Source organism: Suillus plorans (genome assembly GCF_016647745.1).
Source record: "Suillus plorans strain S12 chromosome Unknown HD556scaffold_64, whole genome shotgun sequence".
In the NCBI taxonomy this organism is placed as follows: domain Eukaryota; kingdom Fungi; phylum Basidiomycota; class Agaricomycetes; order Boletales; family Suillaceae; genus Suillus; species Suillus plorans.
In genome coordinates, this window is record NW_024537448.1 from 127,101 (window position 1) to 151,558 (window position 24,458).

The following is a 24,458-nucleotide window of genomic DNA, read 5'->3' on the forward strand; positions in this document are numbered from 1 at the left end:
CCATATATGTAATACACCCCTGTCGGCCCGCCCGTCTATATAACAATATTTGCCTTACATCTCTCTTCAGCCCAGCTGTCTATAATATCCTACTCTACATATTACCCTGATGGGCCCACCCATCTCCATGAATGATCATATTCCCCTGGCCCATCCGTCAACATCAAGGATATATATATCATTGGCATACATGGGCCCACCCGTCTCCATCGGAAATACTATGTGTCCTGGCCCATCCATCATCATCGAGAATATACACAACATGGGCCCATAATCCGCTGGCCCGTCTCATATGGGATATTATGTAGGTCGGGTGGCCCGTATAATACGGAATTTGTCACTGAAGGGGCTCAATCTGCTGTACTTGCTAGACAAGTGCGTTCGACCCGAGGGGTTAGCTACTATCTGATATTAGTCTGAAGGTAGTGAAATGATAAGCGATCAAAAGTCCGAGTGTGGGAAACAAAGTCCGAAGGTATAATCACAAGTCCGATGCCAAAGTGTCGGGTCCGATGTTTTCAGGTTAGCGGACTAGCGGGTTTCGGGTGCGGGTTCAGTGGACTATGGAGAATAGTGGTAGTGAATGTTGGGAAAGTGAGCGGTATGCGGAATATATTGATAATGACAGGTATTTCAGATAGAAAGAGCAGTAATATTTGCAATGTCAACTAAGAACTACGGAATATTGGGTTTGGCCACAAAGCGTCAGGAAACAGCTCCCTACTACTTGGATGATGAATAAGGCTTGAGGTCAGTCCAATATATATATAAGTATGTAGAAATGCGGAACCTGTAGGCGAAAGTAGCTGCGGAATATTTCAGGTCTGATGTACATGTAAACAAACACGAGGCGCTGCGGACTATGGGAACACATGTAATAGCACTTGCTGCAACATGAGTAATGTGCAAAATAATGAACTATGCACCTAGTGGGGCTAGCAAGACAGGATGAGACACGGATAGGACAAGTGCACGGGAAAATGTTGGGTCTGATGTGGCTGAAACATCGGGTCTGCTAGTCAAAATGTTGGGTCCGAAATGTCAAAGTGTCGGATTGAACGGGAAGCGATTATTGTGTGATGTGAATCATGAAATAACTGAATACAAGCATAGCGCAAGCTCGAGTGCTACAACAGGCCAATGGACCATGGGCCAATGTTAGAAATATCATCGACTATGATGGATGGGCCAGGAGGAATATTATTTCTGATGGAGGCGGGTGGGCCCATGTGGGGAATATGTAGAGTAGATGAGTGGGCCGATGGACATGGATATTCTATAGATGGATGGGCCAAGGTAGTTGGATATTATGTAGATGGGTGTACCAAGGTAGGTGGGTATCAGATAGACGGGTATGCTGAGGGTACTTGTTATCACATACACGGGCGGGCCCAGATATATATTGTATTAGATGGGTGGGCTGAGGTTGTTATATTATATATTATATTAGACGGGTGGGCCCACATATTACAGTGACCTATCTCCATATAATACGAGGGAATGGACGTGCATAATATCCCGTATGATACGGGCCAGTGGATCATGGGCCCATGATAAAAATATCCTCGACTATGACGGATGGGCCGGGAGGAAAATTATTCCTGATGGAGGTGGGTGGGCCCATGCAGGGAATATATAGAGTAGATGAGTGGGCCGATGTACATGAATATTAGGTAGACGGGTGGGCCGAGGTAGTTGGATATTATGCAGATGGGTGTATTAAGGTAGATGTGTATGAGATAGATGGGTAGGTACTTGTTATCACATTCACGGGTGGGCCCAGACACATATTAAATTAGACGGGTGGGCCGAGGGTATTATAAAATATTGTATTAGACGGGTGGGCCCAGACGCATATTAATTAGACGGGTGGGCCGAGGGTGTTGTATGGGATGTTGTATTAGACGGGTGGGCCGAGGGTGGTATAAAATATAGATGGGTGGGCCCATGTGTATCATAATTGTAGACATGATGGAGCTGAGGTAGTTGTACATCAACCAAATCAGAGGAGGTAATAAATCAAAGTTACCAAGTTCCCGGAGCAGCAGGTGATCTCCTGACATGGCCTTTGATGGTGCACAGGTTGTCTTGCAGAATGTGGAATCCGGGGTGCGAAGCTTGTGTTGCCCTACGAGAAGCCAAGTTCCGACCACCAGAAATTCTCCGAGTTCCGAGTTCTGGGACCCGGGACTCAACACATAATTTAGTTAATACTTTCCGTGTTAAATGGCCAACCGAAGTTGAGATGTTTCTGAAGAGAGCAGCAGGTGCTCTCTTGACATGGCCTTTGATGGTGCACTAGGTTGTCTTGCAGAATGTGGAATCCGGGGTGCGAGGCTTGTGTTTCCCTACAAGAAGCCAAGTTCCGACCACCCAAATTTGGGTCAACCGTACCGACTTCCGAGTTCCGGGACCCGGGAGTCGACAAATGAATATCTGATGACCAGCACACTTCCAATCAGGTAGTATTTCATTGAGCAATGGATAATAATACATCTTTGACAGCCAAAATTATCTCAGGCTCCCTTATCTGATCCTCTCTATCTCCACCCCCTTTAACACCAAAGTCCGGACATTCAGCATTCAGTGTCTGATTTCCCAAGATTAACATCCAGCATGAACGGTTCTTCCCCTTCCACTCCTGATAGTATAAACATCTGGCGCACTTGGGCCCTGACTGTGACTTATGAAGCAGGGGAATATACCGAACAGAAATTCAAGGCAGAGAAGACTGGAGGAGGCCCAGTCATACCTTCCCCCAACCTAGACACTGATCTGGTGATGGCGTGCGATCGCTTGGCTGATGTACTCATAAAGGCATATAAAAATCCCAGTGGGTCTTCCTGCAGATTCGGAAAATTCGTTTTATCATTCAAATTCCTGCATGACAGTTCAGATGCAGGTGGATATTGCAAGATATAGCAAATTGATCTCCCCGAAGGACACCGGGCATAATGAACAGAGAGAGGCTAGGTTGCTTGAGAGGTGTCCTCCTGGCCATGAAGGCAAAAGGTTGGTCGACGAACCTGCCACAATTCTCGATGCATCCGGTGCCATCATTGCATGGTACCTCCCAGACGCCCTGACCGACACCACCCAGGTGTGTAATATACATTGTTACTCAATGGATATTGAATATCAAATGGAACCTACAGAAGGAAATCAGGGAAGCCACCAATTTGCTCGCTCCAAGCCTCGAAAAAAGTGTAAGGGCTGATGGCAATTGGCGAACTAATCAAAAGTGGTTCAACCGGGGCTCGGAAGATGTTGGGGCAACTCCCGGATGCATCAATTTATCTCCGGCATGGTTTCAACAGGGACACGAGGTAGGATCTGATGAGATGGTGATTCCGGCAGTCATACTCACCAATCCCAAAGAATGTGTCCGATCCGGAGGTATCTGCATCATTGAAGGGACCTTCCTGCGAGAATATCCTCAAAGCCATTTCAAGGCCAGCAGCCATCGCGTCCGCGGCACTCAGAGTCATGCATCCTGAGCAGTACTGGGCAGGGTTGCGAACCTTGTCAAACCTAGGACATATAGCAGTAAGCAAGGATCTGCCACAGATGCCGGAGGCCCTGCAGTACTGGGCATCGGTGTTTAACACCCTCTCCATCATTTCCAATCGGGAAACCCCAAATCATCGAGACCATTTGTCCATTGCTGAATGCTTCGACATTCTCACCACCGTGGGGAACTATTCTAATGCTCGGATGACAATGCCAAGCCTTCAGCTGGAGTTCAAGTACAATTCCGGCTGTATGATTGCGTTTTCCGGAAGGATTGTGAGACATGGAGTTTATGATGTGGAAGGGGATCGGATTGCTTGGGCATGGTATATGAGGGATTCTGTTCACATTTACGCTGGTGTTCCATCATGTGGATGGGCTAGTGTGGATGGTCCATACAGTGTGTGAAAGATCAAACAAAGAGCATGCATTGTGACCTATATACATTCCAACAAATGAATACCATGTACCAATAGTTATCTGGACCTCAATACTCAATTGTGAGCATTTGCGAAGTGATATATGGGACTGAATAATTTGGATGCGAGCCTCGGTATTCGATAATCGGAACTCGGGACTTGACATATGGGAGTCCCGAGTGCCGGGGTACTGAGTCCCGACACCCGGACCTCAGCACTTGATATTTGAGACTGGGGGAAGATGTATCAATATGCTCAAATTAACATTTGTTATTGCCGTACACATTTGACAAAACCCTGAACCCCGACATTGTGAACTCGGGACTCGACACTGTTCTGAATATCCGAGTCCCGGAAGCCCAGGTCCCGAGTCCCGAATTTCGGAGTTCGGGGTTCGGCGACCCGGAGCTCGGCAACTGTGTTGGGTGTCAGGGTATGCGGAGCATTGGAGATAGCATGTGTCAGTATTTTGCATTTCATGGTTCATGTTTGGCTGACACATGCGATCTCCAATGTTCCGGATACCCTGACACCCAACACAGTTGCCGAGCTCCGGGTTGCCGAACCCCGAACTCCGAAATTCGGGACTCGGGACCTGGGTTTCGGGACTCGGGACTCGGAGCTCGTGACCTGGGACTCGACAGTGTTCTAAATACCGAGTCCCTGACGCCCGATTCTATAATCACGAAAGATTCCATAATCACGAAAGATGAACCATGAAACGCAGAATACTGACACATGCTATCTCCAATGCTCCGGATACCCTGACACCCAACACAGTTGCCGAGCTCCGGGTCACCGAGTCCCGAAGCCCGAGTCCCGAGTCCCGAATTTCGGAGTTCGGGGTTCGGCGACCCGGAGCTCGGCAACTGTGTTGGGTGTCAGGGTATCCGGAACATTGGAGATCGCATGTGTCAGCCAAACATGAACCATGAAATGCAAAATACTGACACATGCTATCTCCAATGCTCCGCATACCCTGACACCCAACACAGTTGCCGAGCTCCGGGTCGCCGAACCCCGAACTCCGAAATTCGGGACTCGGGACTCGGGCTTCGGGACTCGGTGACCCGGAGCTCGGCAACTGTGTTGGGTGTCAGGGTATCCGGAGCATTGGAGATAGCATGTGTCAGTATTCTGCGTTTCATGGTTCATCTTTCGTGATTATGGAATCTTTCGTGATTATAGAATCGGGCGTCAGGGACTCGGTATTTAGAACACTGTCGAGTCCCAGGTCACGAGCTCCGAGTCCCGAGTCCCGAAACCCAGGTCCCGAGTCCCGAATTTCGGAGTTCGGGGTTCGGCAACCCGGAGCTCGGCAACTGTGTTGGGTGTCAGGGTATCCGGAACATTGGAGATCGCATGTGTCAGCCAAACATGAACCATGAAATGCAAAATACTGACACATGCTATCTCCAATGCTCCGCATACCCTGACACCCAACACAGTTGCCGAGCTCCGGGTCGCCGAACCCCGAACTCCGAAATTCGGGACTCGGGACTCGGGCTTCGGGACTCGGTGACCCGGAGCTCGGCAACTGTGTTGGGTGTCAGGGTATCCGGAGCATTGGAGATAGCATGTGTCAGTATTCTGCGTTTCATGGTTCATCTTTCGTGATTATGGAATCTTTCGTGATTATAGAATCGGGCGTCAGGGACTCGGTATTCAGAACACTGTCGAGTCCCAGGTCACGAGCTCCGAGTCCCGAGTCCCGAAACCCAGGTCCCGAGTCCCGAAACCCGAGTCCCGAGTCCCGAATTTCGGAGTTCGGGGTTCGGTGACCCGGAGCTCGGCAACTGTGTTGGGTGTCAGGGTATCCGGAGCATTGGAGATCGCATGTGTCAGCCAAACATGAACCATGAAACGCAAAATACTGACACATGCTATCTCCAATGCTCCGGATACCCTGACACCCAACACAGTTGCCGAGCTCCGGGTCGCCGAACCCCGAACTCCGAAATTCGGGACTCGGGACCTGGGCTTCCGGGACTCGGGTGCAAGATTTTTGAATGCATAGAATATTTTACATCTTGTATACAATGAACACTGAATGGGACTACACTCCTTTGCCTTTCCTCAATTTCTCTAACATGTCAGTGTACATCTTCACCTCTGCCATCTTGGCTTTGATGCCCTCATCTTGCTCCTCCATCAATGCTTCCATGCGTTCTTTAATCCACCTCAGTCCCATAAGTGGTGGAGTCGAAGTGTTTCTCAACTTCTCTGGAAGAACCAAAGCATCATCCTCAACATTAAGCTAGAACAGATAAGTCATCAATCAAGGCAATTCAGCTAACATCTTACCGCCCAATACTGGTAGTGAGAGACGCAGGAAGCCATTATTTCATCCCACTGCCATGGTTGATCCGGGATTGTGGTGTTTCCCATCCACCATGGACATGTATATGCAAACACAATCCGGGACGGATGTCCTGCAATTGCCTCATCATCAAATGAAAGGAGGTGGAATGAAAAGACGTCGTCCGGAACCGTGTTCCAGGTTAGCATGGGATACAACTTAAGGATATAAGCGACAGGGACCGGAAGAACCGACACGATATTCTGTGAAGCTGAGTACTGCAGGAGTGGTGTGACAAAAGTCTGCTCAAATTTTTAGCATTGACCAACAAAGTCATCAGGGCAGTGGTAACATACATTCATCTCCCATTGCAGCCCGGCTTTAAAATACTTTATCCGGTCAGAAGATAGACCATTGTTGGCAGCTTCCGTCTGATATTGAGAGATGCATGCACGGACCCGCGATCCAGCCATTGCCAATGTGCAGGAAATAGTTCCAAGGCTCAGCTTCAGGGGTCGGTAATGGCTTCCGGCATTCAGAGTGCCAGAAGTGGATGCAGGAGTTGCAGGCATGGCTAATACAGGACTATGGCGCTGGCAATGCAAGTGAAAGATGGTGAAGATGTGAAGATAAGAATCACTGATGGATGGATACGAAATTCAAACTCCGACATGGGCTGACCCGGACAATTCCCGGGCCTCAATTATGTATGTGGAAAAAGGGACTTCATGAGAAAACAATGTTCATTCATCTCCAGCCTCTATCAACACGTTTTGTAGGTCTTGAAAAGCTGCCTGCGCATCCTGTGCGAGCAATGAATACATTCGCGATTGCCTTCCGGCATAGCATCCGTGACCCGGAAGGCGTTTCTCCAATGATTCCTGCATGTGGTCGCCCCATTGGGTTGCTTTCCACAAAAAGAACTTACATGTCCAATCCATCTCCAATTTGACCAATATCATTTCTTCCCTCCATCGATCTCGTAGTGCCTTTGCCCGCAGCCAATGGACTCGGTAAACTTGGCATGGGTCCAGTCAGGTAACCGTGGGATATGACATGCAAGCAGGAACTCACATTCCTCATTCCACGATTGATCAGGACCCCCGAGGTCGACTTCAACAGACCAAAACCAAGCCAAAGATTCATTTCGTTGACCTCGGGCATTTGGGTCGCCCACTGCAGTGCTGATTTTGAGTTGCTCGCGAAGCAGGGGTTTGTATTTCTGAAGCTGGTCTTGCCCCGGCTCAAGTTTCATCATTTGCTTCCTGGTCTTTGTATATATGCTGGCATGGAGGGAGACTGCCTGCTGCACCGACGTCACCTGGGACCAAGCTCGAGTTTTCAGGGCCTGGGATTTGGCCTGCCGAACGGTTGTTCGGAACAGGATGGCCTTGTTGCAAAGGTAAATGCGGAGATTGTGAAGGGCATCATTGGCCTGCCCTTCACGAAGAGACATCTCCAGGGGAATCAGATCCTCTGCCATGCATCGTCTGCATCTATCAACACCCAGGTTTGATGGCAACGGGATTACAGTGAGCTCGGGAGAGTTTGTCCATGTATGAGATGTCTCTGTGAAATCCGCCGGGTCATCATCGAGATCATCTAGAATGTCTACGTTCAAGTCCTCAGGTTCATCATCTGCATCAAATCCCTCCCCGAGATGTGTTAGAGCAGACCGAGCAAATCCATCTATCTGGCCTTGGAGCCGATCGCGTTGACGGGCAATGTCTAATCTCTGTGTCTCAGTGGATCTTCTTCCGATCCTTCGGACCTCGATGAGCAATGCAATCTGAGCCTCTTCAATTGCTAACCCTGTTGATATCCACGTCGCCACAGATCTGCGAGAGGGTGCTGCATTGCGGGCGTTACCCTCCTCTAATAATCTAAGCTCGATCTCCTTTTTGCTTGGTGCTGAGTGCAATATTAATTCCGACCTCAATGGAGACAATGGAACTCAACGTACCCTTTTTTATATTGATCTCATATTCATCCATCGCCGCAGGATCATTCAATCTGCTTGACTGAGCTATCCTCTCCCTGGCTAACCATTCTGTCTTCAAATGTGAGGGTGCTGCTTCATCGAGTCTGTCGAATGCCTTTCCACTTTCCGAGATGCCATTCCTCGCCAGCTTGTATTTCCGGCATAGAGTCCTTTTCATGCGAATCATCTTGCAGAAATTGGAGTCATTCATCTGATAATCAAGGCATTCCTTTCGGTGGGGAGATGACATTCCCCGAGCAGCAGGGGAAATCAGATTGAGCCGTGCCCATAGCGTCTCCATGATCTCTCCATCGATCCGACCAATGCCTTCAATAAAGTTAGAAGCATATCGGACATAGCAGCTGTCCTGATGGCCATGAATGTGCCACAACCCAATTCCGGGAATGATGGTTAGTTGTGGTGCCATGTCTAGAAATCGACTTCGATCCACCCGAACCCGAAAGTGTTTGTTGTATTGACAATTAATATCATAGAAGGTGACAGCCCTGGTGATGCCTTCCATGTTGTGCCGGGAAGCCTCGCAAAGGGCGTAGTCCATGTTCATTTGTCTGCAAGTGACCCATGGTTAACTCGTGAATGAGGAATGGTGGATGTGGCTTGCCTTTCGCCTTTCTGAAAATCCACCATGGAGTGAGGGACAAAGCAACCGTGTCTGGCACAGGCAACTCCCCCGATACCGGTGGACTCCAGCTTGTGCCGAGCAGCATTAGCTTGATTTACTGCCCGGTGGTTGTTGCAGCTTGATTTTTCCACCGTGTCAGCAGCCTCTGCCAGATGCATTTTATACCGGTCCTTTCCTACCATGAATCCAAGCCCATCGGATAGCCAAACTTCATCGAATGGCTTAATGGGATGCAGATGTTCGGCTTTGAAATTTCCGTCCATCACAAATGACCGGGTGTATTTCCAGCTTGGATCGCTAGTATTATTATGGAGGCCACATTGGTTGAGAATAGGACTCACTCATCAAGCGATTCATCCTCTGACAACAGCACATTAATCCCTGGCTGAGGACACGCCGGGCAAAATAATGCGAGTTCTCCTGTGCTCGGGTTATCAGAACGATGGCCAAAGCCATGCCATTTCATTGTCTTCAACTGCCTCCACTGTCGAGCGACCCTCATGAGCTCTCTGTATCGGTCCTTGCAATGTGCTTTGTCAATATGATGTCCAGTAGATGAAGAGGGTAAGGCATTACCGGAACAAGGTGTGGAAACATGCTGGAGGTCATTCGCCGGAGCTTGCTGTAATAGTTCATCGCCGAGGTGCCGCATTCAAGGCTGTCCAGTAGAAAATCATTGAGCACTCTGAAGGTGAACACAGTCTTTGGCCTGTTGAAAGATGCAGGGAAAAATCCGTGTCGAAACATTTGAATGTCCGGACTCATGGCATTCGGACATTCACAACATCGAATCTCCAGGCGATGAACTCCGGACTTGTCTACAATGACCATGGTGTTTTCCTTTGGCTGGAACTCGGGTCCGGACACAAATGGCAGATCTTCAGGCTCGAGCAGGTCTTCAGGTTCATCTTCTTCAAACAAATTCCACCGATCAGTGACCTCCGGACATTGTTTGCCATCATGGCCAAGGTGTATAATGAGTCCCACATGAGCGAGACAACTCCGCTCAAAGAATCGCCCATTCCATTGACTGATCCAGTGGAAAGGATTGCTACGATGTTGACTCCTGCAACAGCCCGTGCAATAGAGTGGCTCGCCAAGACAATCTTGACATTTGTACACCCCATCCTGTTCGCAGATGATGCATCTCCTGTCTTCTGGTGGAGCTTCTCGATCAAGGAGGTGATGTAGATATGATTCCTGCCTTGGCAGCCATTGCCTGAGGTAGTCATTTTGACTCTGTATTTTTGAATGCTTAGCCATAGTTTAAATGACACTCCAACATTGTACATGAACTTGCCATGGTTTTTGGGAGTTGCAAAGGCTCAAAGGAGCCTTGGTCCTGCTCATAAGTATTGTCAGGAAAGTCTTCCCAAGGAGGTGGTGCCTCAACAGGCTGAATTGTTGGTGATTCTGGGGGAGAGTTAGGCATGGACCTGTAGGCATGTCGCCTCGTGCTTGCAAGTGGGACCTTGACCCAAGTCTTCCTACCTTTGCTGCCCCTTGCTTCCACCCTGTGAGATTTTTGCACTGGGGTGCATCTACCTATCTTCATCTTGTTTACTAATGTTGCAAGCAAGGCATCAGCTCAGGTGTAATGAATTGTTATTGCAATATGATGCTGTGCAGTCCTGTTGGCTCATTACAAATTCATTTCCATTAATGGATTCTTTTCAAATATGGGCCGATTAACAGATTATTAGGCTTTGCTCTAAGTTCAACTTCGCACAATTCATTAATACTTCTACCTTGCAAATCCTCAGCCCGTTCTGCATTCTGATTCACTATGGCAAGAACAGGTCATTCCACCAACATGACTTCCGGAAGACACAGGGCGCGTCAACCACAGTCTCAGAAGCTCACAGACAAGGAGATTTTGGAGTTGAAGAACTACCTTCCTGAGTGGACTGCCGCCAAAAGGAGTGAGAAGAGGGGGATTTTCACTGCCATAGCAAGGGCGGCCAGGTTGTTTGCTCCTAAGGTGGACCAAAAACAATGGAAAAAGAGGAAGCAGGTGATGCTCCTTTGTTGCGTTGAAAAACTAAATTTTCAACATCACATTTTTTCATCAAATCTTAGGTGTACAAGACTTGGTTGTTCAACAACAAGAAAAAGAAGGAAAGGAAGGACACCATCAAGTATGGGAGGAAATGGACGCCCAGGATGGTGGTCTACCAGCAGAAACGCGAAGAGGTGCTGAAGAGGATTGAGGACGAGTCGGGGGTAAAGCCCGGAGATCCTGGTATGTTCAAACATTATCAGGCGGCGGTGAAGAGAGTCATGGCTGAATTGGACGACGACGAGTTGGAGAAGGCGAAAGAAACAGCGGAAGAGTGGTCCAACAACTGTCCGCCTCCGGAGATACAAGCACAAGTCGCCCGTAAGAAGGGTCCGGCATATATGGAGCACTTTTCGAACGAGATGTGGAGGCAATGTGGGATGAGAGTTTTTGTGATGTCGGCTTGGAAGAATGAAAAGGGAGAGGTGCTGTTCGGGATGTGAGTACATTTACCCATTGACATGGATCTTTCATCTGAAAATATTCATGCAGGCATGATGATAACGAGGCCTTAGGAGACGGGGACAGCTTCATGAAGACGAAGGACTGGGAGGACATTGAGCCAGTGTGGCAGGAGTACGCGCAGGAACAGTTCGGTGAGTGTTTGAACCATGTATACCAGATTGAACATGTTGAGCATCACGATGATAGGTGCCGGGGCACGGGATGGAGGACGTCAGGTCAAGGGAGGTCGAAAAAGAATTCGAAAACCAGCTTTCGAACTCGAAATGGACGGGGAGGGTATGCCACTCCTTCCCGACATCACTGACACGAAACTTGAGGAGAAGAAGGCCATAGTGAGGGCCTTTCTTACATCGCACTATCGTGAGTTTCTCGTTGCATCATCTGACAAATTGTTCAATGCATGGACACAGGGATATGTTCCGGGAAGGACAAGGCGGTTGTACCATGGAGTGCCATTGTACAAAGTCAGGATGACTTCGTGGCCCGGACGTATCTTCCGGCAGATGTTGACTTGAAGGAGCCTTCAAAGCTGCAAAATTGGGACACGACTGCCTTGCTCCATTTCTGGCATGCTCGGCAGGAAACAGGAGAAGGTCCCACATTTCTGTTCAAAGCATGGAAGAACAAAGATGGGGACATGGTACCATCTGTCATATCTGGCAAGTCGCCCTCTCCTCAGACTAGTATAGTGAGAAAGCAGCAGAGGGTTACCATCCGAGGGCCTCGGGATTCGTCGACAGAAGCCGAGAGTGATAAGGAGAGTGCCACTAATCATACGGAGGATGATGTGGATGATGACCTGGCTGACGGGAGACATCCGCTGATGAAACCCAGGACGGGAGGTCCTACACCAAAAGGGACGGCAGTCCCACGTGCAATTCCAAAGCCCCGCCGGGCCAAGCCAGCCAAAAAAGGTGCATTACTGACATCAAGAATGGGCGACCTCCTTGCTGGGTTAACTGAAGACGCGACCAGAGAAGTTAGAGAGGATGTTGAAATGGAAGAGAGTATCACGCCGCCGGCACAGAAAAGGGGGCGGGGCAAGAAAGTCACAGTTGAACCATCCACGAGGACGACCCGGAGTAAGTTGCAAATGCCAGTAGACAGTACACCTAGAGTAACCAGAGCACGGGGACGCACTTAATGTAGATATATCTTCCTGCCGTCATGTGTAATGTCATATGTGCTATTGTGTATATGTCAAAGTACTAACGACCTAATCTTAAATCCCAAATCTCCAGTACCAAGGCCCGAGTACCGAACCCCGAGTACCGAACCCCGAACCCCGATCACCGGGCACCGGGCACCGAGCACCGAGTACCGAGTACGGAGTACCGAGCACAGAACACCGGGCAGCGAGGACTGAGTAGGTGGAGTATACAAGTACCAAGGACTAAGTACTGAGTAGGTAAAGTATACAAGTACCAAGTACTAAGTACTGAGCAGGCAAAGTATACTGCACCGAACCCCGAGTACCGAACCCCGAACCCCGATCACCGGGCACCGAGCACCGAGCACCGAGCACCGAGTACCGAGTACGGAGTACCGAGCACAGAACACCGGGCAGCGAGGACTGAGTAGGTGGAGTATACAAGTACCAAGGACTAAGTACTGAGTAGGTAAAGTATACAAGTACCAAGTACTAAGTACTGAGCAGGCAAAGTATACTGCACCGAACCCCGAGTACCGAACCCCGAACCCCGATCACCGGGCACCGAGCACCGAGCACCGAGCACCGAGTACCGAGTACCGAGTACCGAGCACAGAACACCGGGCAGCGAGGAAGGACTAAGTACTGAGTAGGTAAAGTATACTGCAATATGTCTACTATCAGACATTGATTGATATTTACATGTTACTTGAGTCCTCAAAGAACTCAATGAGGGTATCTAATACCTTCAGCATTTCGGAGGTTGACTCCCTTACCCGTTGCATCCTCCGGAGGTCAGCATCTGCTTTCCGCAGTTTGTCGCATGTTTCCGCCCATGCCATCCTGAATGGTCTGTCAGCCTCAAGAAGTTGTGCTACTGTAGGGGCAGGAAGATTTCCATGACTCTGTTCGTAATCACCCAGGCGATCTACAATTGTTTGAACTTGCAGAACATTAGCAGAGATAAATAATCAAGCTGTTGTATACATACTTTCAGCTTGATCATAAGATCCGATTGGCATGAACTCCTGAACCATGGCACGCAGTTCGTCATTGTTGAGTTCCGGCTCGGGCAATTGACGTTCGGGAGTTTCTGAATTCGCTTGGGAGATAACATGAATAGAACACATGACATGATATGAATACACGTACAAGGTATGGGTGCCTCTGGTACAGCCGGAGTGGCCGGATGAGGTTCGGGAGTCGATTCATTCACTGGGGAAATGCCATGAAAAATGAACATGAGATGAAAAGAATAACCTCACCAGCCATAGGAAAATCGGGTACAGCCGGAGCATCATCAGACGAAATAAAGGTATCCTCCGGACCAAGATATAAGTCCGGGTCATCGTACAGGGCCAGTCCATCTGCCAGGGCCGGATATGATGGATCTGGAAGTATGTGATGGATTTGCACATGTAGAATATGTACATTTGAATTGAGAAACATACCGGGAATCGCATTTAACGAATCCAGACCACCGGATGACCCAGAATCAGAGTCTAACTCATCATCCGGCCCAAGGTATATATCATCTAATGGATCTAAACCATGTAAGATCAATTCACTGAAATCAGCAAAAACAAAACATACCAAGGGACATCCGGGACTGGGAGGTCTCATCCACATCCATTGAGGTGTATTCAGTGACCGGAGGGTCATGAAATCTGACCCCAGGTTGAGAGCTCATGATATCTGATGAGCTGATGAACTGATGAACTGATTGATAACAGATAACGTCGAAGTTCAACACATGGCCGGCGATTGCCGAAAGTTGAACCATGACCAAACAAAGACAAACAATCAACGATTTTCAACATTGTCCTTCAATTGTATTGTTTCTTTGAAACTTCATTCTAGTGATAACAGATTTCACCCTGCTTTCAACATTCTCACATCTGTCAACTCAATCCAAATGTCTACTCCAGTTCAATCTTCATTGGCCGACCTCAAGGCATCCACTGCTCAACTTGTGGGCGTCATTGCCGGCGCCCGGCACGTCCCGGCCGGCTCAGTGCAAATCCACATTGCTCTGGCAAGGCAGGTCACCAATCTGTTGGTAAGTTGCACTTATTAAATTAGTTTACCATTCATGTTTCTAATATCCGGGTAGGCTGACATCATCCGGGTGCATGAGAAAGGGGATTACATCCCTGGCATTGTGGCTTCCTGTTCTAAGGAGCTGATGAGGGTGCGTTCCATGACTCCCCAGGTGTTGCCCAACTGGCACAGCATTGGCCATGATGATCCCCGGGTGGCTAGACACGCCTGGCGCAAGCAGGTCCGTGCCTGGGAGGCAGTTGGGTGACAATTCCTGTGATCTCCCTGTTGTTTCTAATCCTTCCACTGGCCCACTGACTGTCAATCTTCCGTCTCCACCTGTCCCTTCCCCCGCACCTGTCCCTTCCCCCGCCACTGTCATTCACTCCCCTCCCGTCGTCGCCGGCAATGTCGCCGGACCTTCCGGCAAGACGACCTCCGAGTTCCGGGACAAAGGGAAAGGTAAGGCCATTTCTGTTGACTTGGAGCCGGAAGTCGGAGGGAGCAACAAGAGGAAGTCCCCCATGATTTCTGGACACTCCTCCCAACCTCCGAAGTCGGCGATGAAGGGTCACAAGCGTGTCAAGTCAACTGGACTCCCCAAGTCAAAGCCGTTTGTGGAGTCGGAAGATGATGAAGACCCAATTGTTCAGGTATGTGTTCTGGCTCATTTGTGACATGCTCTCAATTTGTTGTAGCCGATTTCGCGTGGAGTGCCAGAGGTCGTCCTTTCCCAGCTCTCCACCATTGTTGTAAGGAAACCCCAGTCGCCTCGTTCACCTGGTTCCCCCAAGAAGCAATCATTTGGGCCTGCTTCGGTAAGTCTGATTTAGTCGTCCGGAACTCATATATATGCTCATGTGTCCACAGCTGACTGCCGGCAAACGTCCGGAGGTCATGGTGAGTTTTCCGGACAGGTCCGGAACTCGCATGTATTATTCTTACTCATGCCCATCGCATTAGGAATCTCCCATCAGTCGTCCGGAGGCTCGGGTAAGTCTTACAAGCTCGCCCGGAACTCACATGTGTACTTACAATTTATCAGGCAACCTCCGGCAGTCGTCCGGAAGTTGAGGAGTCCACTGGTGATACTTCCAGCGCTTCGGACGGTGACCCTCCGGCCACTACCACATTTGATATCACCATTCCCGGCCCAGTGAGTGCTCAATTAATTCCCCTAGTACATCAACTAACGGATACCACAGAACAACCCCTGCCATTATTGCGTCAAGGAGAATTGGCCCTGTGCGACTCGTTTGGACAAGAGGTCCAGCCTCCCCTGCCTGTCTTGCATCCGCTGCTCCACCAAGAAGATCAAATGCAACCCGGCATCTCTGGGATCCCCGCCCAAACGGACCCGAGGGAAGTCTACCACGGGACGGACGCGTTCCAAGACACCTGCCCCTGCTCCATCCACTGCTCCGTCTCCCTCCAGGTCAAGGGCCCGGACTCGTAGTCAATCTCGTGGCCCGTCCCGAACTCCGGCCATCCCTGCTGCAAGTACACCCCAGGTGCAGTCACGTGGTCGCAGCAAGACCATCACTACCAAGAAGACACCTGCACCCTCACCTGCACCTGCACCTGCACCTGCACCTGCACCTGCACCTGCACCTGCACCTGCCCCTGCACCTGCACCTGCACCTGCGCCAACTCGTAAGTCACCCACACTTTTGATGACCGGCTGACCTTATTTTTTACTTAGCTGTTCGGTCTTCGAGTTCCGCAGTGCCTCGTGCAGCACTAGATGTTCCCATGCCGGATCTCCATTCCATGGCAATCGCGATTCGGGATGGTGCAGCTCGCATCGCTATTCTTGAGGCTCGGGTGCAGGAGCAGGATGCTAAGATTGATACCCTCCAACGCCTCCATGAGAGCCTCCGGCGCACGATGGTCGACCCGCACCCTTCATTTTCACTTCCGGACACACCGGCCGATGCAACAATCTTGCTTGATCAATCTGGTCCCCCCCCGTCCATTTCACCCCTCCCCTCCACACTTTCCAACCTCATTGATTTGGACATGTCAGTCATGGAACCCACACCCTTGATGGTTGAGGATGGATCTGCTATGGTAGGTCTCAATGTTGAGCCCACCCAAGTTCAGCCTGAGGGTCCACAATCCTCCGGCGAAATTGTGCTCCCGGATGAACCAGGCAACCTCTTGCCAGAATCCTCCGGCGATATTGTGGTCCCTAATGAACAAGGTAACCTCCTGCCAGAATATGATTCCTCTGATGAGGATATGGATGTTGAGGGGAAGGTTGATCTTCCTGGTGAGGAGGTTGCAATGGCTACATAATTGCTCAGTGATAGATGTACATAAATCTTTTTCAATGCATGTTACCTATGCCACAATTGAATGATTCAATAATCAGTCCCGATATCCAGAACTCGAAACTGTAGATTGAGGTAGATATCACCCTACACCCTAACACCCGAATGTCAAATTTTCAGTGCCGAACCCCGAGTGCCGGGTGCCGGGTGCCGGGTGCCGAGTCCCAAAGCCCGGAACTCAGGATTTGACATTTGAGACGAACGACATTTTTCAAACATGTTTCTATCAACCTCCGTATATCTATAAACATTTTACTAACCTCCAACCCCCGAAATATATTTTTGTTGTCTCATACCGAGTTCCGAGTTCCGGGACCCCCGAACCCCGAAACCCGACACCCGGCAGTCCACAATTTCGGGGTTCGGGAGTTGGGTCCCGGAACTAGGAACTCGGTATGTGAGACAAGCAAAATATATTTCAAACACGGGTAAGTCAATGTGTCCGTCAATCAACTCGATTGTAAATTATATTTTATTGATCTCCCCAAATTTCCCAAGTTCCGAGTTCCGAGTTCCGGGACCCCCGAACCCCGAAACCCGAAACCCGGCAGTCCACAATTTCGGGGTTCGGGTGATTGACGGACACATTGACTTACCCGTGTTTGAAATATATTTTGCTTCTCTCACATACCGAGTTCCTAGTTCCGGGACCCAACTCCCGAACCCCGAAATTGTGGACTGCCGGGTTTCGGGTTTCGGGGTTCGGGGGTCCCGGAACTCGGAACTCGGAACTTGGGAAATTTGGGGAGATCAATAAAATATAATTTACAATCGAGTTGATTGACGGACACATTGACTTACCCGTGTTTGAAATATATTTTGCTTGTCTCACATACCGAGTTCCTAGTTCCGGGACCCAACTCCCGAACCCCGAAATTGTGGACTGCCGGGTGTCGGGTTTCGGGGTTCGGGGGTCCCGGAACTCGGAACTCGGTATGTGAGACAAACATATATTTCATACACGGGTAAGTCAATGTGTCCGTCAATCAACTCGATTGTAAAGTATATTTTATTGATCTCCCCAAATTTCCCAAGTTCCGAGTTCCGAGTTCCGGGACCCCCGAACCCCGAAACCCGGCAGTCCACAATTTCGAGGTTCGGGAGTTGGTAAAATTTGTATGGATAGATGAAAGGTTGATTTAAACATTTTTGAAAGATGTCCCATATGAAATGTCAAGTCCCAAGTTTTGATTTCCGGCTTTCTGGAGTCCCGAGTCCCGAAGCCCGAAGTCCCGACACCCGGAGTCCCGAAACCCGGAGTTCAAAATTCGGGACTTAACATTTCATATGGGACATCTTTCAAAAATGTTTAAATCAACCTTTCATCTGTCCATACACATTTTACCAACTCCCGAACCTTGAAATTGTGGACTGCCGGGTTTCGGGGTTCGGGGGTCCCGGAACTCGGAACTCGGAACTTGGGAAATTTGGGGAGATCAATAAAATATACTTTACAATCGAGTTGATTGACGGACACATTGACTTACCCGTGTATGAAATATATTTTTGTCTCACATACCGAGTTCCGAGTTCCGGGACCCCCGAACCCCGAAACCCGACACCCGGCAGTCCACAATTTCGGGTTTCGGGGGTTGGTAAATCTCGGTTTGGGGTTTTGCACTGAAAAGTTGACATTTATACGTATCCAGGCTCACCCATATATGTACCCATCTATGTACAATTCCCCCACGTCAGCCCACCCATCTATGTATTATCCCCCACGTCGGCCCACCCGTCTATGTAATACATCCTATGTTGGCCCACCCGTCTATATAATACATACTACGTCGGCCCACCCGTCTATATAATACATACTACGTCGGCCCACCCGTCTATATAATTATACCCCACCTCGGCCCACCTGTCTATGTAATAAATATTTTATCACACCCTCGGCCCACCCGTCTATGTAATACATCCTATGTTGGCCCACCCGTCTATATAATACATACTACGTCGGCCCACCCGTCTATATAATTATACCCCACCTTGGCCCACCTGTCTATGTAATAAATATTTTATCACACCCTCGGCCCACCCGTCTATTTGATATCCCTTTCGTCGGCCCACCCGTATATGTAATACTTTTTATGTCGGCCCACCTGTATATGTAATACACCCCGCGTCAGCCCACCCATCTATGTAATATTCCCCTACCTCGGCCCACCCATATATGTAATACACCCCTGTCGGCCCACCCGTCTATATAACAATATTTGCCTTACATCTCTCTTCAGCCCAGCTGTCTATAATATCCTACTCTACATATTACCCTGATGGGCCCACCCATCTCCATGAATGATCATATTCACCCGGCCCATCCGTCAACATCAAGGATATATATATCATTGGCATACATGGGCCCACCCGTCTCCATCGGAAATAATATGTGTCCCGGCCCATCCGTCATCATCGAGAATATACACAACATGGGCCCATAATCCGCTGGCCCGTCTCATACGGGATATTATGTAGGTCGGGTGGCCCGTATAATACGGAATTTGTCACTGAAGGGGCTCGGCAGTGTAAGGCTGAGTTCGAGTTCGAAGGGGAATGCTATTGATGAAGGGAGCTGTGAAATGCTGTAGCGAGAAATGAGTTTTCTTTCAGGAGAAGGCTCATCTACTATGATCTGTTTTTCTTGACGCGAAGCGTCATGAGGCAAACTGCTTGGACCAACTACTATGTCAGGCATCGAACATGACGGGGTAGCCTCAGAAAGTTTGAAAGGCCACGATATACGATCATAGAAGGGCCTTAAGGAGAGTCCGCGTGACAAGGAACCGGATGCGGAAGGACCTACCCTCAATGTCGACGTTATTGATGATGCAAATAAAGCTGATATTGGAACTTCAGGATCTAGCAGAAATCCAGAAACACATATTTGGCATAGACTAATCCGAGGGAAGAAGGATCGAGTGAGACGCTTGAGATATCAATACGCAGGCAGTAAAGATTATTAAACAAAGTATCAGAGGTTCGGTCCATCTGCAAGGATGATTAATATTGTCGGGCGGGAGAAACCTAGAAGAGGCATACAGATGAGAAAGGAAGCCATAGAGGCGAAGACGAAAGGTGCTGGAGGACTCTAAGAAATTGAGAGTGCGCCTTCGTAAGGGAGTTAGCTTTCTGGTAAGGAACACTTGTCGTTCGTTCCATTGTTCTTCGAGGCTCCTTGTTATCTTGTGTGGGAGAATACTTGCCATCGTCGAAGTCTTCATCCGGTATGCGAATTGAATTGTCCAAGGCGTGGCCTGACGACGCGGAGAGATGCGCGTTGAAGGTGCTTCGACATTACCATGAATGCTGAGCCCGTTCGTTTGGGAGGGGAAGGTGAGGAACTGTAACGCAGCGTCCTCCGCCTGGTGGGGCCTGCAGCACCTCCCGTGCGCTCAGAGTCACTGATGGTCAAATCATTAATATTAGCCCAACTTCCATCTGCAGATTTACATTGAGAATTGGTGCCAGTGAGATGGACATCGTCTCTGTCCTTGGATGAGTCAAGGTCAGACTCTGGAGTCGAAATTAACGAGGCGGAGGGTGGATCAGCTTGTGCAGCGGTATAGGAGAATGCATTGGAAGGACTTGTCTTTCAGCAGTGTAAGAGAAGAAATGTGTTGCATTAATTGGATTGATAATTTTCGCATGCAATCCTACATGGGTGAGTGACGATGTTAAGCGCTAAGCAGCTATAAGATTACCAATCAGAGCCTTGCAATGCCTGACATGGCGCCTGTAAGGCATGTAGCCATATTGGAACTCTACGCCAGGCTTACGGTATTTGCCGAGGCCTTGTCAGCCACTTTTGCTGATGCATTTTGGCCAATTTGGCGCCCTGTGTTCTCCCTTTCTCTACCGCTCTTGTCCCACTCAACCATATCAGGCCCAGAGTTCAGATCCTGTGGTGTATGCAGGATAGACTCAGCCATCAATGCCCTCACCTTCGCACGCCAGCCGCAGTGGATTCGAAGGCGTGAGGAGCGCGCAAGCGATCTGCTGAGCCTGCGTAGGCGCGTTTTGCGGCTGCAACTCAAAGTCTGGAGCACGTCTGTACCCCCAGATAGCAACGTAGATCAACATGCTCCTAAGATCAGTGTAAATATTTGTGGGGGTGATGTTTTATAAGCGCACACAGTAAGCCCAAACACAGGTTTCACGCCGTCTGCTTCGCGTCCGGTGAGGAAACTATGCATGCGGATTCGACCGCCTCCGCTCCATTCCCACTCTGCCGTCGTGTGGTAGGGTATCGAAGGATCTGGAATACGGTATGGGTGGAAAGGGAAAGACTATGCGAGGAAGGAAGCGAGCGGTCGTGAGAATATCGAGGTCACCTCCGACTCGTTGAGACTAGGCTATGACCCAAGAAAGTTATAACATCTAATGACACCCCCAACATGAATTCAATATACTTGCATAGTGTTGTCGAGAATGAGCACCACAACCCTAGACAACTGTGTCAGTCGGCGCAAGACACCGGCGACACACTCACGGAGTCACTGCAAACAGACAAGTCAGACCAAGATTGACAAAGGAATTCCATATGGGTACCGCAGTATCCTCAGTAGTAATATCTTGGGGCTCCACCTTGCCTCCCGGAAGTGCAGTATCACCCGCATACTGCCTCAAGCTAGCTGACCGCCTTTTAATGGTACTTCAGTCACAAACAGGACACAGCTAACCAGGAGCTCACCGACTTAATAACACATACAGGTCCCCCGCACGACCCGATAAACAATGGAACCAGGACCGCCACGCTCTGACTCCGAGGGAACTTGACCTGTGTATGTTGTGCACGACCTCGACATCCCTATCTCTCATTTTCAAGGGGTCCTCGAGTTGCGTGCAACTGATCATCCGGATCGAAGCGTAACGCAGCTCCATCTTGCCATCGCTTTGCTCTTGCGGTTCGCAAAACGGGGATTTGAAACGGATGCTGATGCAGTCAACGGGTTACTGAGCGAAGTTCTCAAAGTCTGCCACGCCAACAGCCCCTCTACAAACACCAGATTATCTACTTTCCTTCCAATTTTCATCATGGTATCCGACATTTTCCTCCATTAGCATCAAAAGCACCATCATCCGTCCCTTGAGTCAAGCATTCAAGGAGTACCTCGACTCGGACGGCATTTTCGTACCAGAAGGTTCAGAAAACGTGTCAGTTGGCTACAATCACCATCTGTTTTAGTCGTACTCACTTCCCACTTCCAGTCCCGCAGAAAGCTCTCCTTCGGACCAAGAGGATGAGGACGACGCTGCAGTTGGGCAATCCTTCTCCTTCCCCGATCTAGATGAGCGGATAAGACAAATTATCAAAGAATACGGCACCATTTTCCCCAAGCTCAATTTTTCTTCACCAAAGGTCAGCTCGTTCCATCGACATCGATCCCCGTTTCACATCGAACACAGGACGCATCATGGGTGCTACCACCATCCTCGCCTCTCAAATGCACATCTCCATCAGACGTCTACATCCTACTCAAATCCTCGGACTTCATATCACACGATCTAAGTATCGACGCGGTCTTCGAGGGATGCCAATGCGATTCCTTGAATCCGCCATCGTACCAACTCGAGCTTGTCTTGAGGAAATGGTATCCTATAGACCGGAGTCGCGAGTTCAGGTGTTTCGTTCGTGAAGGCCGTCTCATAGGTACGTCCTGTTTTCTGATTATTGTTCCAGCAAGCCACGAACGACGCTCGTACAGGGATATCACAACGCGGTACGAATTTCTATGACTTCATGAACGAGCCGCAAACACAAAACAAGATCTTAGAAACGCTTCAGCGTTTTTGGGGGGACAAGATCAAGTCTGAATGGCATGGACAGCAAGACTGTATGTGTCACATTGTTTTTGTCGTACTAGTCCGCGCACTCATCACACTTCTGAAGACGTCTTCGACGTGTTGATGACACGTGATCTGTCTCGGGGACATGATCCTATACTTCAACCCATACGCACCCCGAACGGATCCCCTGCTATTCACGTACGAAGAGCTCTTGTCGGTCTTCACGCAGGGGTCAAGCACACCCAAGCTCCGTATCATCGACTCGCCTTTACATCCGCTCGCATCGCGCAACGCACCAGCTTACCAACACAACATGTTGCCAATGGAAGCCCTCGCGTTGAGTAGCGGTCGGGACATCAACGACTTCTCAGATTTGTGGAAGAATGAGATTCAGCAGTCCTTGAATGACGACGACTAATAGACATGGTCTTCTTTTGAAAGATCGAACGGGTTTGTCCTATTCACGTACGGAGATCTTTTATCAGACCTGAGCTTCGTATCATCCAGTCACCTCTACATTCAGTTGTTACCTTCATCCTCGATGAACTAAACAATGCCTTATAATATACACCAGACCCGTATACTGACTTAGGTGCACAGTAAACTTTCAAACACCGCTTGGTTGACTCTTCAGTCTTCGAGTTAGAACTTGCGCTGCTTTGAACGACATTAAAATTCATTTAACGACCATGGATTTCGATTAGCACATTGCGACACCGAGGAGCTCAGCCGTGTCCTGCGCATCAATCATACTCCAAACCCCAGCCAATTGCGAAGCTCAGCGGAAAGAGCTCCTTCGCCCCTGTCTACTCGTGGTAAGACAGCTGTCATGGGTGCCAGTTGCGTGCTGATGTATCGTGTCAGTAGCTGCCAGATCTGCCACTACTAGTAATTTCATAATTATCGGACCACGAGGGGTCTACTGGTTAGCGTTTTCAGTTTATCATCGAGTTAAAATGACTTAAGTGGAGCCCTTGTACCAGTACCATGGCGTTTCCGAAGCTTGAGTCGTAAAAAACAATACATCCGTAGCGGTGCGACAAATTTGCATTCGGCGAGGACATATCTCGGACGTTATGTGGAGGTGAGGGTACTTCCATCACTCCATAATTCAAAGTTTTGATATATTTGATCCCCGTGTAATCACACTGAACTTCCGTGATAGGTCGAAGCTTGTCACAGGTGGGACACAACAGTATCTCTGCTCCTCAAGTGGCTTAGCGCTCAGCTATGTATAGTGGCCGCAACTTAGGGCTGCTCCTCGGTGATCCCCATGACATAATAACATCATTTTTGTTGTCCCCTAAAAAATTGCCGTCCTTCTCAACGTCCAGGTACCACACTCTGCTATGTATAGTCTTTGGAATGCCTATGGTTTGAGATCTTGTGCTTTAACTCCACATATTCACCCTGATAATGATTACAGTTACGCGGGCTAATGACTGGCCGCCTTATACACCGGTAATAAGGTATGTTAGGTAATATAGTGCAAGTTGGTAGCACTTAGTACTGAATGAATACAGTACAAGTTAGCGAAATCTTGGAGTGAACCGTATACAGATGCCTAGGTTCATCTATCTGGCTGGACTGTAAAGCAGATGTTCGGATACAAGACAAGTGCGAGAATCAACTAATTCTGGACAGCGAGTCAATTTCATTCCTGATCATCACATTAACTTCCTCCGTCGATGGACGGTCCTGAGGATCAGTAGACCAACATTGCTCAATAAATGGCCAATACTTTTCAAGGAGCTCAGGATAATGAGTTCGGG

General features: G+C 49.1%; 9 protein-coding genes across 9 annotated transcripts; 5 read left to right on the forward strand and 4 right to left on the reverse strand.

Annotated features, from left to right (window-relative positions):
- Positions 1–920: 920 nt before the first annotated feature.
- On the forward strand, positions 921–1,751 carry HD556DRAFT_1311768 (uncharacterized protein; the record flags this gene model as incomplete). The annotated part of the gene is made up of 4 exons (XM_041300572.1): positions 921–1,010; positions 1,114–1,329; positions 1,451–1,610; positions 1,678–1,751. 4 exons carry the CDS (start codon positions 921–923, stop codon positions 1,749–1,751), a joined length of 540 nt encoding a protein of 179 aa, XP_041156009.1.
- Positions 1,752–2,905: 1,154 nt separating this feature from the next.
- On the forward strand, positions 2,906–3,615 carry HD556DRAFT_1218741 (uncharacterized protein; the record flags this gene model as incomplete). Its single annotated transcript, XM_041296749.1, has 3 exons — positions 2,906–3,100; positions 3,156–3,326; positions 3,379–3,615. Coding segments are annotated over 3 exons (603 nt in total), but the record flags the coding sequence as incomplete, so codon positions are not given.
- Positions 3,616–5,985: 2,370 nt separating this feature from the next.
- On the reverse strand, positions 5,986–6,834 carry HD556DRAFT_1496056 (uncharacterized protein; the record flags this gene model as incomplete). The annotated part of the gene is made up of 3 exons (XM_041308882.1): positions 6,585–6,834; positions 6,234–6,530; positions 5,986–6,186 (listed from the first exon to the last, which is right to left on the reverse strand). Exons 1-3 carry the CDS (start codon positions 6,798–6,800, stop codon positions 5,986–5,988), a joined length of 714 nt encoding a protein of 237 aa, XP_041156011.1. The 5' UTR covers positions 6,801–6,834.
- A 137-nt stretch (positions 6,835–6,971) lies between these two features.
- HD556DRAFT_1275913 (uncharacterized protein) lies at positions 6,972–10,210 on the reverse strand (the record flags this gene model as incomplete). Its single annotated transcript, XM_041299232.1, has 7 exons — positions 10,153–10,210; positions 9,429–10,091; positions 9,194–9,372; positions 8,832–9,140; positions 8,192–8,778; positions 7,303–8,139; positions 6,972–7,246 (listed from the first exon to the last, which is right to left on the reverse strand). Exons 1-7 carry the CDS (start codon positions 10,153–10,155, stop codon positions 6,972–6,974), a joined length of 2,853 nt encoding a protein of 950 aa, XP_041156012.1. The 5' UTR covers positions 10,156–10,210.
- A 455-nt stretch (positions 10,211–10,665) lies between these two features.
- HD556DRAFT_1496059 (uncharacterized protein) lies at positions 10,666–12,543 on the forward strand (the record flags this gene model as incomplete). The annotated part of the gene is made up of 5 exons (XM_041308883.1): positions 10,666–10,866; positions 10,932–11,350; positions 11,404–11,507; positions 11,563–11,736; positions 11,787–12,543. The coding sequence occupies 5 exons, from the start codon at positions 10,666–10,668 to the stop codon at positions 12,518–12,520; spliced, it is 1,632 nt and encodes a 543-aa protein (XP_041156013.1). The 3' UTR covers positions 12,521–12,543.
- Positions 12,544–13,224: 681 nt separating this feature from the next.
- On the reverse strand, positions 13,225–14,216 carry HD556DRAFT_1447509 (uncharacterized protein; the record flags this gene model as incomplete). The annotated part of the gene is made up of 6 exons (XM_041307284.1): positions 13,225–13,469; positions 13,518–13,628; positions 13,679–13,741; positions 13,792–13,917; positions 13,978–14,070; positions 14,120–14,216. 6 exons carry the CDS (start codon positions 14,214–14,216, stop codon positions 13,225–13,227), a joined length of 735 nt encoding a protein of 244 aa, XP_041156014.1.
- Positions 14,217–14,375: 159 nt separating this feature from the next.
- On the forward strand, positions 14,376–16,944 carry HD556DRAFT_1401405 (uncharacterized protein). The gene is made up of 9 exons (XM_041303829.1): positions 14,376–14,585; positions 14,640–14,740; positions 14,823–15,219; positions 15,265–15,384; positions 15,437–15,466; positions 15,530–15,559; positions 15,612–15,722; positions 15,772–16,219; positions 16,269–16,944. The coding sequence occupies exons 1-9, from the start codon at positions 14,442–14,444 to the stop codon at positions 16,862–16,864; spliced, it is 1,977 nt and encodes a 658-aa protein (XP_041156015.1). The 5' UTR covers positions 14,376–14,441; the 3' UTR covers positions 16,865–16,944.
- A 3,172-nt stretch (positions 16,945–20,116) lies between these two features.
- Positions 20,117–21,780, reverse strand: HD556DRAFT_1496067 (uncharacterized protein; the record flags this gene model as incomplete). Its single annotated transcript, XM_041308884.1, has 7 exons — positions 20,117–20,412; positions 20,841–20,983; positions 21,031–21,185; positions 21,231–21,251; positions 21,309–21,342; positions 21,389–21,538; positions 21,590–21,780. 7 exons carry the CDS (start codon positions 21,778–21,780, stop codon positions 20,117–20,119), a joined length of 990 nt encoding a protein of 329 aa, XP_041156016.1.
- A 49-nt stretch (positions 21,781–21,829) lies between these two features.
- HD556DRAFT_1529794 (D123-domain-containing protein) lies at positions 21,830–23,104 on the forward strand (the record flags this gene model as incomplete). Its single annotated transcript, XM_041309428.1, has 7 exons — positions 21,830–21,848; positions 21,888–22,053; positions 22,108–22,258; positions 22,306–22,549; positions 22,605–22,733; positions 22,790–22,884; positions 22,934–23,104. 7 exons carry the CDS (start codon positions 21,830–21,832, stop codon positions 23,102–23,104), a joined length of 975 nt encoding a protein of 324 aa, XP_041156017.1.
- Positions 23,105–24,458: the final 1,354 nt, after the last annotated feature.